Source organism: Gekko japonicus, unplaced genomic scaffold (genome assembly GCF_001447785.1).
Source record: "Gekko japonicus isolate JY-2015 unplaced genomic scaffold, Gekko_japonicus_V1.1 scaffold309, whole genome shotgun sequence".
NCBI classification, from domain to species: Eukaryota; Metazoa; Chordata; class Lepidosauria; order Squamata; family Gekkonidae; genus Gekko; species Gekko japonicus.
The window spans coordinates 1307479-1321964 of record NW_015166430.1 but is presented as its reverse complement, the minus strand read 5'-3'; the positions used below and the strand labels follow the sequence as shown (position 1 = coordinate 1321964).

The 14486-nt window shown below is 46.3% G+C and overlaps 1 protein-coding gene across 1 annotated transcript; it reads right to left on the bottom strand.

Moving 5' to 3' along the window:
• Positions 1 to 3134: 3134 nt before the first annotated feature.
• Positions 3135 to 12777, bottom strand: LOC107110973 (mitogen-activated protein kinase 13-like). The gene is made up of 3 exons (XM_015411837.1): positions 12518 to 12777; positions 7113 to 7242; positions 3135 to 3197 (listed from the first exon to the last, which is right to left on the bottom strand). Exons 1-3 carry the CDS (start codon positions 12634 to 12636, stop codon positions 3135 to 3137), a joined length of 312 nt encoding a protein of 103 aa, XP_015267323.1. The 5' UTR covers positions 12637 to 12777.
• Between the last annotated feature and the right edge of the window lie 1709 nt (positions 12778 to 14486).

Below are 14486 nucleotides of genomic sequence, written 5' to 3'. Positions count from 1 at the left end.
TCCTGTCTTCCGCCGTCCTCCGAAGTTGGCTCAATTTCATGTTCGTTGCATCGCTGACACTGTCTAACCATCTCATCCTTTGCCGTCCCCGTCTTCTTTGACCTTCAATCTTTCCCAGCATCAGGGTCTTTTCCAGTGAGTGCTCCCTTCTCATTTGGTGGCCAAAGTATTTGAGCTTCAGTTTCATTATCTGGCCTTCCAGGGAACAGTCAGGGTTGATTTCTTTGAGGATTGACTGATTTGTTCTTCTTGCAGTCCAAGGGACTCTCAAGAGTCTTCTCCAGCACCATAGTTCAAAAGAATCTATTCTTCGGCGCTCGGCCTTCCTTATAGTCCAACTCTCACAGCCATACATGACTACTGGGAATACCATTGCTTTGACCATGCGGACTTTTGTTGGCAGGGTGATGTCTCTACTTTTTATCATGCTGTTTAGGTTCGCCATCGCTTTCCTCCCAAGGAGCAGGCGTCTTTTAATTTCATGGCTGCAGTCACAGTCTGCGGTGATCTGGGATCCCAGGAACGTGAAGTCTGTCACTACTTCCACGACTTCCCCTTCTATTTGCCAAGGAGTGATGGGGCCGGATGCCATGATCTTAGTTTTTTTGATGTTGAGCTTCAAGCCCACTTTTGCGCTCTCCTCTTTTACTCTGAGCAAGAGGCTCTTTAGATCCTTTTCACTTTCAGCCATTAGAGTGGTATCATCTGCATATCTGAGGTTGTTGATCTTTTCCCCAGCAATCTTAATTCCCGCTTGTGATTCATCCAGGCCAGCATTTCGCATGATGTACTCTGCATATATATTAAATAAGCAAGGTGACAGTATACATCCTTGTCGTACTCCTTTTCCTATGCTGAACCAATCAGTTGTTCCGTATCCGGTTCTAACTGTCGCTTCTTGGCCCTTATACAGGTTTCTCAAGAGACATGTGAGGTGGTCTGGTACTCCCATCTCTTTAAGGACCTGCCATAGTTTGTTGTGATCCACACAGTCAAAGGCTTTAGCATAGTCAATGAAGCAGAAGTAGATATTTTTCTGGTACTCTCTTGCTTTCTCCATAATCCAGCGAATGTTGGCAATATGATCTCTCGTTCCTCTACCTCTTCGAAACCCAGCTTGTACTTCTGGTAGTTCTCTATCCACGTACTGTTGAAGCCTAGCTTGTAGGATCTTGAGCATGACCTTGCTAGCGTGTGATATGAGTGCAATTGTGCGATAGTTTGAACATTCCTTGGCGTTGCCCTTCTTTGGGATTGGAATGTATACTGATCTTTTCCAATCCTGTGGCCACTGTTGCGTTTTCCAAATTTGCTGGCAAATGGAGTGCAGCACTTTAACAGCATCATCTTCTAAGACTTTGAATAGCTCAGCTGGAATACCATCACCTCCACTAGCTTTGTTGTTAGCAATGCTTTCTAAGGCCCATTTAACTTCACATTCCAGGATGTCTGGCTCGAGGTCAGTGATTATACCGTCGTGGTTGTCAAGGACATCGAGGTCTTTCTTGTATAGTTCTTCTGTGTATTCTTGCCATCTTTTCCTAATCTCTTCTGCTTCTGTTAGGTCCCTACCGTTTTTGTCCTTTATCATGGCCAGCTTTGCATGGAACGCTCCCTTGATTTCTCCAACTTTCTTGAAGAGATCTCTAGTCCTTCCCATTCTATTGTTTTCTTCTATTACTTTGCACTGTTCATTCAGGAAGGCCTCCTTATCTCTCCTTGCTGTTCTCTGGAAATCTGCGTTCAGTTGGGTAAATCTTTCCTTTTCGCCTTTGCCTTTCGCTTTCCTTCTTTCCTCTGCTATTTGTAAAGCCTCATCAGAAAGCCATTTTGCTTTCTTGCATTTCTTTTTCTTTGGTATGGTGGTGATTGCTGCCTCCTGTACAATGTCACGAACCTCCGTCCATAGTTCTTCAGGCACTCTATCTATCAAATCCAGACCCTTGAATCTATTCTTCACCTCTACTGTATATTCATCAGGGATGTGATCTAGGTCAAACCTGAATGGCCTCATGGTTTTCCCGATTTTCTTCAGTTTAAGTCTGAATTTTGCAATGAGTAGCTCATGATCTGAACCACAGTCAGCTCCAGGTCTTGTTTTTACTGACTGGATAGAGCTTCTCCATCTTTGACTGCAAATTATATAGTCAATCTGATTTCGGTGTTGCCCATCTGGTGATGTCCATGTGTAGAGTCGCCTCTTAGGTTGTTGGAAAAGGGTGTTCGCTATGACCAGTGTGTTCTCTTGACAAAACTCTGTTAACCTTTGCCCTGCTTCATTTTGCTTTCCAAGGCCAAACTTGTCTGTTATTCCAGTTACCTTTTCACTTCCTACTTTAGCATTCCAGTCCCCTATGATGATGAGGACATCATTTTTTGGTGTTAGTTCTAGGAGGTGTTGTAGGTCTTCATAGAACCGGTCTACTTCAGCCTCTTCTGCATCAGTGGTTGGGGCATACACTTGAATTACTGTGATGTTGAATGGTTTGCCTTGGAATCGGACAGAAATCATTCTGTCATTTTTGAGATTGTATCCCAGTACTGCCTTTTGCACTCTCTTGTTGACTATAAAGGCCACACCATTTTTTCTACGAGATTCCTGGCCACAGTAGTAGATATAATGGTCTTCTGAGTTAAATTCGCCCATTCCTGTCCACTTTAGTTCACTGATTCCTAGGATATCGATGTTCAGTCTTGCCATCTCATTTTTGACCACGTCAAGCTTACCTTGATTCATAGATCTTACATTCCAGGTTCCTATGTAGTATTGTTCTTTGCAGCATTGGACTTTCCTTTCACCATCAGACACATCCACAGCTGAGGGTCCTTTCGGCTTTGGCCCAGCCGCTTCACTCTTTCTGGGGTTACTTGTACTTGCCCTCTGCTCTTCCTCAGTAGCATATTGGACACCTTCCGACCTGAGGGGCTCATCTTCCGGCGTCATATCTTTTAGCCTTTTGATACTGTCCATGGGGTTTTCTTGGCAAAAATACTGGAGTGGGTTGCCATTTCCTTCTCCAGGTGGATCACGCTTGGTCTGAGTTCTCTGCTGTGGCCTGTCCGTCTTGGGTGGCCCTTCACGGCATAGCCCACAGCTCAGGATAGACTCTTGCAATAATAAAGAAAATGCAAACTTACAAGTCCTGGAATGCATCAAAGGAAGTAGCTGAGGTGAAGACATCAAGCAACCCAATGACCTACAGAAAAGGTGGGCTCACAATGTAGGATTATAAAAAACACCAAATAGAAGCACAATTTTGGCCCTCACCCAGGGCCAGATTATGACATGATGAGGCCCTAAACGGTCAATTTAAGAAGCATCACGCAATGAATGTAATTCTCTGTTATTCTCACAGAAAGAACATGCTTGGTTTTTCTTAAAAACATTATCTCAGATGCTGATTTGCAGCTTGATCTATGATTGATAATTAATGCTCATATCTGTATCACTGTATATTGGGGGGGGGGGGAGAAGAACGAATCCCCTTTCACAATATATTGGTTTAAATGAATTTAGGATTTTGTATTAATGTGTAAATTAATATATTATGGTAGATTAAGATCTAATCCAAGCAGTCGTAACTTTAGTGTGAAACAGGCATCGTTTGTAATATACTGGAGTGACAAGTTTAATGATGAAACTGAACCTTATGCGCTCTTCACATTGTTGTAGCCAGAATGTAAAAAAGAAACTTCCAAAGGATGGCTAGATTCAAGTCCAGTAGCACCCTAGAAACCAACGATTTTCAGGGTGTAAAATCCCTGAAATTTCCAGAGGATATTTGCAAAAATTGCTGTGGACCTAGGCTGGGGTGATTTAAGTTATTTTCATATTTAGATGCCCTCACAGTAGTTTACCCAGTTTATCCCTCCTCTGTTACATACCATAAAGCATGTTTCAGAGCCAATGTAGGGCCTTTCTATGCAATGGGGGGAAGGGGGGCGACAACGTGACATTTGATTTGGGATTGGATCCTACCAGCATGCTCCACTGGTACACTCCTTTGGTGCAGAGCCAGATTAAGGCCAACTGATGATGCCCTAAGCACAACCCAACAATGGTGCCCCATTGTTTAATTGACAAGACATTAAGACTGAAGGTGAAATAGTTTACTTCCAGGCCATTCCCCAGGCCAGACTCCACAATTATATTGCATTTTTTTAAATTAAGACTAAACAGCAGTAAACTATACAAGTAAATTATTTACTAATAACTAGGGAGCAGGAAAAATGCCAGTTTTCAGCACTTTTTAATACATTTTTAAATAAAATTGCTATAAGGGGAAAAATGCAAATACAAAAATTTACTGAAAACTATTTTAATCAACCTCCTAAAGATTATAAAGCAAAATAGGATCTGATATTATCTCTAGTGAAATTACTTGATCTCGAGAGCATACTTTTCAATTTTGAAAACCTCTCTACAGAAATCAGTGCTGGTGGACAATTTTTTTAAAAAGGTATTCTAATGGAGAAGTATTATTTGTATGAAACAAAACATCTTTTATTCCATTGCTTTCTAACCTTATATACAGCATTTCTATATACGTGGATCAAAAGATGTAAAATAATGTTTATTGTTGCCTATGTATAACTTTATACTTTAAAAAGCTTTCTCAAACTTTTTAAAATTGCAGTTGTTGATCAAGTGACAAATCCTCAAAACTAATCTGGCATAAGAAATCTGCTTCTATACTTAGCAAATACAAGGCATCCAGCCTCTCTTATAGCATAGTTGCCCCTGCTGCCTCCCCCACTCAGTGCTAATAGTTCCAATGCCTATCATTTGTTATGAATAGCCATAACAGAAGGAATGACTGAGAAAAATATTTCCTCTTCAAGATGCCGCCCTTTCCTTGGTGCCCTAAGTACATGCTTATTTTGCTTAATAGTTAATCCACGGCTGCTCTTGTGTAAGAATGTATTGTCAGCAGAAGATCTTCTTTGCTGGCAGAACCACTTCTTGTGTCAATGGAAGGCAGGACTGGTTCAAGTCATTCAGCCACCACAATAACTCTTCTGCCATGCTTTCTTTCTCAGCAAAGTCCAGGGCAGCGGCAGGTTGGCACATATGGGGAGACTCCTCCTGTCCAAGCCATCTCTGCAGTGTCCAAACTGGACTACAGAGCCACTGCCTCTGGAGCACACCCTCAACATGACCAGTGGTGACAAAGTTTGGCAGGGAGTTTCCTTCTTTGCAGCCCCTACTGAGTCCAGGACAGACTGTAGAAGCTCTGGTTCCCACCATCCCTCTCCTGTTCATTTCTCCTTCTGGAGTTCATGCGCTGTTCACCTTGTGGTCAGCAAGTGTTATTTTGGATCTTGACATGGCCCCAGATATGTGAGATTTTAAAGCAGTTAGTGAGGCAAGTTCCTTCAGTCAGTATATGTAGTGGACTCTTGGTAGCTGGGACATGTGGAGCGTGGTAGGAGACTCTGATGGACAGGATGGACTATCTGACCAAGCCAAGGATAGGCAGACAGATAGACAACACACTAAAAGAGAGATCCTAGATGGGACCATAGTTATAGGTAGAATTGGAATGAGTCAACAAAAATAATTGAGACCTGGACCTCTTCAGACTGGTACACAGCCACAGAGACAATATGGAGAGGTACACGAAGGAGAGTAGGATCATGAAGGGACCTTAAATAGAGGTTGAGCCTACTAAAATAGTACCTAAAGGGGCCAATCACAAGAGCAGAAGGGCCAGATCCCATCCTGCTTTAATTTGAGTGCTCTCCCAGAGTATACTGCAGAATCCATCCCAGATATGAGAGAAGTGATTAAGACAAAAAGCGACAAGAATGAGAGTTTCGAATATTTCAGCCAGAAACTGCTGCCTTGAGTTGAAAAGGTAATATGTAAGAACTTAATAAAGCATGTTAAATGCTTCAAGTGTAGTCCCTGGTATCTTCACCTTCAACAATCTCAAATAGGAGAAGGCTGCCAGACAAGTAACTTGTACTTGATTAGCTGGAACAGTGATACAGCTCAGTATGACAATATGTTGCATTTTCTGGGTGAACTGAGGAGTCTATCATTGAAGGTCCAAGGAGAGACATAAATATCTGCCCAGATAATTCAGCTATGTGTTTAAAATTGCTACAGCAAAACAAAAAATCTGCATGCAAATTCTGCCATTATGGGTTTGGCCAAATTTTGCTTTAGTCAACCAAGGTAAAAAAAACCACACAAATGTTGACATATATTCATTTATTTATTTAAATTATACTCTGCTTTCTCCCCAGTAGGGAAGCTTACATCCTTCTTCTCTCCTCCATTCTAACCACCCTGGGAGCTGGGTTAGGCTGAGAGAGTGACTGGCCCAAGGTTACCCAGCAGCAGGGTTCTTTTTGTAGAAAAAGCCCAGCAGGGACTCATTAGCATAATAGGCCACACCCAACAGCAGAAACTCATTAGCATATTAGGCCACACCCCTGACAGCACCACTTATTAGCACATTAGGCCGCACCCCCATGTTACCAGAAGTGTGGTCATCCAGCCACACCCACCTTTCCCTTCTTATTCTGTTTACCTTGTTTGTTGTCCAAACCCGGGGGGGGGGGTTGTAGCAGGAACTCCTTTGCATGTTAGGCCTCACACCCCTAATGTAGCCAGTCCTAATGAGTTTCTGCTATTGGGTGTGGCCTGTTATGCTAATGAGTTCCTGCTGGGCATGGCCAACTCAGGAGCCAGCTGGAACTCCGTTCCTGTGCGCTCCTGCCCAAAAATAGCCCTGCCCAGCAGTAGGGTTGCCAGCCTCCAGGTGGGGCCTGGAGATCTCCCACTTTTACAACTGATCTCTAGCTGACAGAGATCAGTTCCCCTGGAGAAAATGGCTGCTTTGAAGGGTGGACTCCATGGCATTGTACCCTGCTGAGGCCCCTATGCTCTCCAGGTGTTTTCCAACCCAGACCTGGCAACCCTACCCAGCAAGCTTCCATGGCAGAGCAGGGATTCAAACTTGGGTCTCCCAGATCCTAGTCCAACACTGTGATCATCACTACTCCCCCACTGGACATTAGACTTCCACCCACTCTCCATCCCAGGTAGCATTCAAGAGAGGCAGGCAACTGTTTGTATGCACAGGAATGGAAAAGTTACTCACGTTCTCATGCTGCATGTGCTTCAGCAGTGTGAGTTCCCGATATGCCCGCTTGGCAAAGATTTCAGACTGGAATGGGCGGCAGAGCTTCTTGATAGCCACTTTCTCTCCTGTTTTCTTATCTATTGCTGAGCTGCAGCAAAGAAAAGAGGACATTCAGAAGGGGGGAAATCAAGCTGCAGCACTTTGATTGAGTTCCATCGTTACCCATAGGTCACGCTAATATTGTTCTGATGAGATTGCTGAATGTAAACTAAAGGGGCTAGTGAATAGCCCATTAATTGAGTAAGGGAGATGTAATGTATTCAGCCTGACATGCCCGGACTTGCCCGGGCTGGCCAGGCACAATTCCTATGTTAGCTTAGGGTTGCCAAGTCTGGATTGGAAAATACCTGGAGACTTTGGGGGTGGAGCCAGGAGAGGGTGTGGTTTGGGGAGGGGAGGGGCCTCAGCGTAGTACAATGCCATAGAGTCCACCCTTCAAAGCAGCCATTTTCTCCAGGGGAGCTGATCTCTGTCGGCTGGGGATCAGTGGTAAAAGCGGGAGATCCCCAGGCCCCACCTGGAGGCTGGCAACCCTATGTTAGCTTCAGTCGAAAGACAAAGGATCCGGAGGATCCTAGCCGGCCCAATCAAAAGGGCTAGCTTCCCAGCCGGGAGACCAATGGTTGCCCGGTTACTGTAAATAGCCTATCGGGAGTAGGGGGTGTGTTTAGGTATGCTTGGTGGCGGGGTTTCTGAACATATATAAACCGGCCGGCGAGCCGGTCAGTTGTCTTTGTCCTGCACTAAATAAAGGTATGCTTAGCTGAAATCACTCTCCGTCTGCATACTTTTCAGGAGAGCATGACCAGGTATGATGAGATCATTTCAGGAAGGGATATTGTTTCCGGAGAAGCCCATTTAAGAGATTAAGCATCTCTGTTTAAAGTGGGGAGAGATCTATTAGCAAGTACAAGACTCAGAGTTATTTCCCAAAATAGTTTCTCAGGCCTGTCTTTTACCAGCATCCATTTTGTTTATATCCAGCTCTGTCTTGGTTCCATTCCTAGCCAAGCTGTGTGATACACATGTATGATGTTGTGGGTGATATTTAGAAGAGGGGCATCCTTTACAAACTGCCCTTCTGCAGGAGAGGCCTGGGTGCTAACACCATTGTTGCAACACTTGGATTCAGACCCACTGGATTACTGTATGGGTCACCAGGTCTAATTGTAAGCATAATTTTATAAACCTATGGCCTCTTTCAGCATTACATAGTGGCAAATACACATTTTCTATTTCATGTAAGCACAATAGGGAGCCATGGTTGTTGGTGCACCCAATCTCTACATCTCTAATGCATGCATGTGCAAGCACTCTTCTTTCATGTCCAGTCACTGGTTTTGCATTCTAACATTCTGCTCAGCTACATTTGGAGACTTTTACTCCCAAGGAGCCTTCCTTCAGCAAAAGAAGCTCTTCCTCTTGAGGAAGTCTCCTTGCACTGCAAGAAAACTGCAAACTTGCTAAGCAAAATGGAATTATACAACCCACTGCATTTTATGTATATGTTTGATGTGTACTCTAAAAAAATCATCACATGGTGTTATGCAGGTAGAGAAGTACTTTTCTTCCTTTCTCACGATATAAGAACTCATGGGTACTCAGTGAAATTGCTGAGCAGTTGGGTTAGAATGGATAAAAGGAAGTACTTCTTCACCCGAAGAATGATTAACACATGGAATTCACTGCCACAGGAGGTGGTGGCGGCTACAAGCATGGACGGCTTCAAGAGTGAACTGGATAAACACAGGGGTCATTTTGTAGAAAAAGAGCTGCAGAAGCTCATTAGCACAACTTATTAGCATATGCCACACCCCCTGACATCACTGGAATTGTGCACCAGCCCCTCTGACAGGCAGAAGCACCTGGGATCCATTCTTCCCCCCCCTCCCTTCCCTTCACCTCCAAATCGGGCAAAGAAAAAAGGGAGGGGGAGGATCTCAGGCGCTTCTGCCTGACAGAGGTGCTGGCGTGCCCACAGCCAGCCTGGGTGAATTATAGAATCATAGACTCATAGAGTGGGAAGGGACCTCCAGGGTCATCTAATCCAACCCCCTGCACAATGCAGGAAATTCACCAATACCCCCCCACACACCCCAGTGACCCCTGTTCCACACCCAGAGTATGATTTTTAAAAAGTTACTTTTCCCCCACCATAGAGAACAATGGAGGGGATAGGGGAAACCTGTTTGGGGGCCCGTAGAATTGGACCCCGTGGTCCAATGTTCTTCAAACTTGGTTGGTATCTTGGGGAGAGGCTCCAGAAGCTACCCTGCGAGTTTGGAGCCTCTCCCTCAAACTGCCTCCCCTCCAGCTCCCAGAATATACCTATGTTTTTGCCATTGACGTCAATGGCCCATAGGCTATAATGGGGCCGAAATTGACATTGGCTGGCCCTTTTTCAGGCCCCGGTGTCCTAGCTTGGAGCCTGAAAAAGGAGGGGGGGAGGGGGCGTGGCTCTGCAGGCCGTTTTTCAGGCCCCGCACTCCGGTGTGGAGCCTGAAAAAGGTGGGGAGGGCAGCTTAGCAGCCCCCCCCCTGTGGTAGCAGCTGCCGCCATAATTTTTTTAAGAGCCCCTAAGGACAGCTGGGGGAGCCAGAATGACCTCTCGCCCGAGAGTGGGAATTTGCCCCTACGAGTCCAAGGACACCACCCCGGGATTCAGGGAGCCAGGAGAACGTTTCGCCCCCCCACACACACGGGCGTCGCAGCTGCTGCCCAGAACAGCAATGGCGGCCATAACTTTTTAAAGAGCCCCGAAGGAGAGCTGGGGGAGCAAAAATGACCTCTCACGTGAGAGGTGGACTTTGCCCCTCCGAGTCCAAGGCCACCACCCCGGGGCTGAGGGAGGCAGAACTTTTCACCCCGCCCTCCCGCAGGCATCACAGCTGCCGCGAGAATAGCGGCAGTGGCCATAACTTTTTAAAGAGCCCCTAAGGAGAGCTGGGGGAGCCAGAATGACATCACGTGCGAGAGGTGGAATTTGCCCCTACCAGTCCTCAGGGAGGCAGGAGAACATCCCCCCCCCCCGCGAGTGTTGCAGCTGCCGCCGAGAACAGCGGTGGTGGCCAGAACTTTTTAAGGAGCCTCGAAGGAGAGGTGGGGGAGCCAGAATGACCTCTCGCGTGAGAGGTGGAATTTGCCCCACGAGTCACACGCGAGAGGTGGAATTTGCCCCACGTGTCCAAGGCCACCATCCCGGGGCTCAGGGAGGCAGGAGAACGTCCCCCCCCCCGCGGGCGTCACAGCTGCCGCCGAGAACAGTGGCGGGGGGCATAAGTTTTTAAAGAGCCCCAAAGGAGAGCTGGGGGAGCCAGAATGACCTCTCGCGTGAGAGGTGGAATTTGCCCCTACGAGTCACACGCGAGAGGTGGCATTTGCCCCTCCGAGTCCAAGGCAACCACCCCGGGGCTAAGGGAGGCGGGGGAACGTTTTGGCCCTCCCACGGTTGCCCAACTGATGGCTGGTGGGAGCAGGGGGCGGGACTTATGTGCCCGCCCCCGGGCTCCTGACTGGCAGAGCGGTGCTCCGGTGCGCTCCAGCAGGAACCGAGGCCTGGATAAACATATGGAGCAGAGGTCCATCAGTGGCTATTAGCCACAAGGTATAGATAGGAACTCTCGGTCTGGGGCAAGTGATGCTCTGTATTCTTGGTGTTGGGGGGGGGGCAACAGTGGGAGGGCTTCTAGTGTCCTGGCCCCACCGCTGAACCTCCTGATGGCACCTGGTATTTTTGGCCACTGTGTGACAGAGTGTTGAACTGGATGGGCCATTGGCCTGATCCAGCATTGGCTTCTCTTATGTTCTTACATGTATTTATTACATATATGCCTTGCTGCCTCAGCAGCTCTGATCTTTCTTTGACCAACACGAGCTAACTTATGCTTTGGCCTGCCAAACCCCCATCAACATCCCTGTGTCATTGGGTGGTAACCTGGCCTACCATCAACTGTGAATTTATGGATGGTGGAAATAGTAATAGCTTTAAACAGATGATCAGACTGTGTATGCCTAGAGTGTCCATAAACACAGATTGTTAGAAGGAGCCTGGCAGTTAATGAAAGGGACAGAGAAGGAGACTGGCCTGTTTCCTTTTTATTTACATTTATATTTCACCTTTGGTCCATCACAGAACCCAAAGCTACATACAGAGGGGTTTGCAGGTCTCCCAGCTAGACACTGACCAGACCCAGAGCTGTTTAGCTTCAGCAAAAGTGTTGCCTTTCAACCATACCCAGAGACAATAGGCTGTGTCAGGTTTTCTCTCCTAAAGTGTCCAGAATCTGATTACATTACTGTCAGAGACAAAGTGCCAGGCTCAACAGGCTATTGATCTAACTGAATAAGGATGTGCTAATATTTTAGCTATGTTTTGAAATATCTGGCACAAAGTCATTGCTATTTATCATTGCCCCCATCAGTACTATGAGAGAGCATCATCTAGGGTCTAAGGAAGGAGAGAAAAATCTGAACTTTCAGCACCAGAAACAAATATTTTCATAACATTCAAAATCTTAGGGAAACAAGAGACCACAGTTTAATAGGCACAAAACTGACATTAACATTTTACATAATCTTCACTCAGGACATTTATTCATGTTTTGGTGCCATTTTACAAATTTTGCCACTAAAGATTACTAGACCTGGCAGCCGCAGCCAAGCCATCCTGAACAAGCAGACTTGCATAACAACATGTTTGCATAAACGTGTTTGCCCCATCCACCTATTACATTTTTTTTAGGCATGCATTTATAACATCTTAGGTGTCTACCTTAAAAAGCAGTATGGAGACAGACTGACTTTCCATACTCTTTGGCATATAAGTTTTGTCCTGCTGTAGGTTCTTGGTTATTAAATGCTAGTATTCCAGTTGTCATTATTTTTACACCAGGCTATTGAGAACAGAACTACATCTCCCTAAAGGAGAACATGTCATCTGATCAACGTGCCATCTGATCATATCGTTCAGCCTTTCCAGAAATGTCTGTATTTTCTTCCTTCCACTTGATTCTTCCATCCCAAAGAAACAAACTGGTTTTTTGTGTCACCTCTGATTATTTGTAATTCAGACACCAAAGAACTGAAATCTGACACAGAGAGCCCTGCAGGAAATGAGCTCCTGGTAAACTAGGAAGGTCACACACATGTACAGCTCATTACAGCTGAGTTGTTGACGCTTAAACTGTCGCACACTATGGCCGGAAGGAAACAAAAGTACCTTTTCCAAAACGCAAATAGATGGAGGAGAATGAAGAGGTATTTCACCTTGATTTCTCCCAAGAACCCAAACTTCCAGTATCCCATTTCCCAGTCTCCCCCCTCTCCAACTTGCCAAGCATACTGGGATCTACAAAGTCACTCACCAGACACAGCCGTAAGCCCCAGATCCTACTGGGGTGATGGAAACATATCTCTTAGGCAGCTCCCAGACTGTCTTGTTTACTTCCTGCCTGTAGAAGCCCTTTCTCCTGGAGAAGCTCATGTCCTGCGTGTCTGGAGTTGAACCCTCCAGTGCACTGGGCCCCCTGTAAGATTCAGGGAGAAACCCAGATATTTTCCCCCAGTCTTCCTGAGGAAACTGGATGCCTCCAGTTTTCCTTCTCAGTTGCGCTGTACACACTAAGACACGTCCCTCCTCCCTCTGCCCACACATGAGGCCAGGAAGGAGGCATCAGGTTTCAGATTAGACACTCCTCTTGCAGGTACTTTCAAAGAACTCACCTTTTCTTTGTAAGGTAGGAAGCGGACATTCCTGGCTGATTCAGAACTGAGAATGTGGTGCTGAAAACAAAGCCTTCTGAGCCCCTCACTTGCAGAAAGCCTACAGTAAAAAGAATAAGGGTTCAGAGTATAGAATACATCTTGTTTCTTCCTTGGGAAATGCTTAATGCAACTAAACAATCAGGGCTTAGAAAATCAAAATTGTCTGTGTAGATTCCATTTTTCTTTTCCATATGTAAGAGAATGATATGGGTCTTTTAAGACTCCAAGAGACCTAATGATATAAATGGTCAATTGGATTCTCCCTCCCTTCTCACAAAAGGGGGAGGAGGAGGAGGAGTTGGATTTAAACCCTCCCTTCACTCAAAATCTCAATCTCCTTCCCTTCCTCTCCCCACAACAGACACCCTGTGAGGTAGGTGGGGCTGAGAGAGCTCTGAGAGAACTGTTCTTGAGAGAACAGCTCTGAGAGAATTGTGACTGACCCAAGGTCACCCAGCTGGCTGTATGTGGAGGAGTGGGGAATCAAATCCAGTTTTCCAAAGTTAAGTCTGCCGCTCTTAACCACTACACCAAAATCCAGATTGAGTGCTCAGCTACAATGTAAAAAGAATCAGCCAAAATTGAAGATTTTTTAAAAAAAATCAGATTCATTAGCAAAATACTGCATTTTCCTTCAAACAGGATCCTCTATTTCTTGAGTGGGTCTGGGACCTACAGTGGTGGAACTTTGAAATAAAATCGTGCAACACTATCTTATCAGGAACTTGAGCTGAGCTAATAAACATTCTTTGCTACCACTGGTTGGAGTGGTGGCTCCCTTACTCCACCCTTCAGCCAGACAATCAGTTTGCATAGGGAGAGGGGTGGATAAGACAAAGAAAGGAATTCATGGGTATGTGTTAGGGTTGCCAAGTCCTTACTGTATGTAGAGCGGGGGACTCCAGTGCTGCTCCAGGAGTCTGTGCGCGCGCGCAAAGTGCGCACACGCCACAATTACATCACCCGGAAGTGACGCAACCACGTCGGGCACGCCGGGGGCGGGGCCACAATCATCCGAGGGAAAACCATTTTTGGATGACCACGGCCTTGTGCCCGACGCGACTGCGTCACTTCCGGGTGACGTACCGACGCTGGGCACGTCGTGTCCTTTGGGGGTGGGGTTCCCCCGGGGCCCGATCCACCGCCGGCGGGTAACGGACCTCTCGGGCGAGGGTTTCCCCGCCCCCCGGGGGGACTTGGCAAGCCTAGTATGTGTAATGTGTCTTATATTCTAATAGTGAAGTTGGGATGTCTTTGAATACTTAAATCCAGTGACTGGAGCTGTGAACTAATGCTGCCAGCCTCCAGGGGGGGCATGATCTCCCACTTTTACAACTGATCTTCAGCTGACAGAGATTAGCTCCCCTGGAGAAAATGGCTGCTTTGAATGGTGGACTCTATCATGGCATTGTACTATGTTGAGCCCCTTCCTTCCCCAAACCCCGCCCTCTCCCGGATCCACCCCCAAAGTCTCCAGGTATTTTTCAGCCCAGACCTGGCAACCCTATAGGGCAAGATAGATCTTTCTACAAACCCGAAAAGGGTCCTAGGTTTGCAGAAAAATGTGAA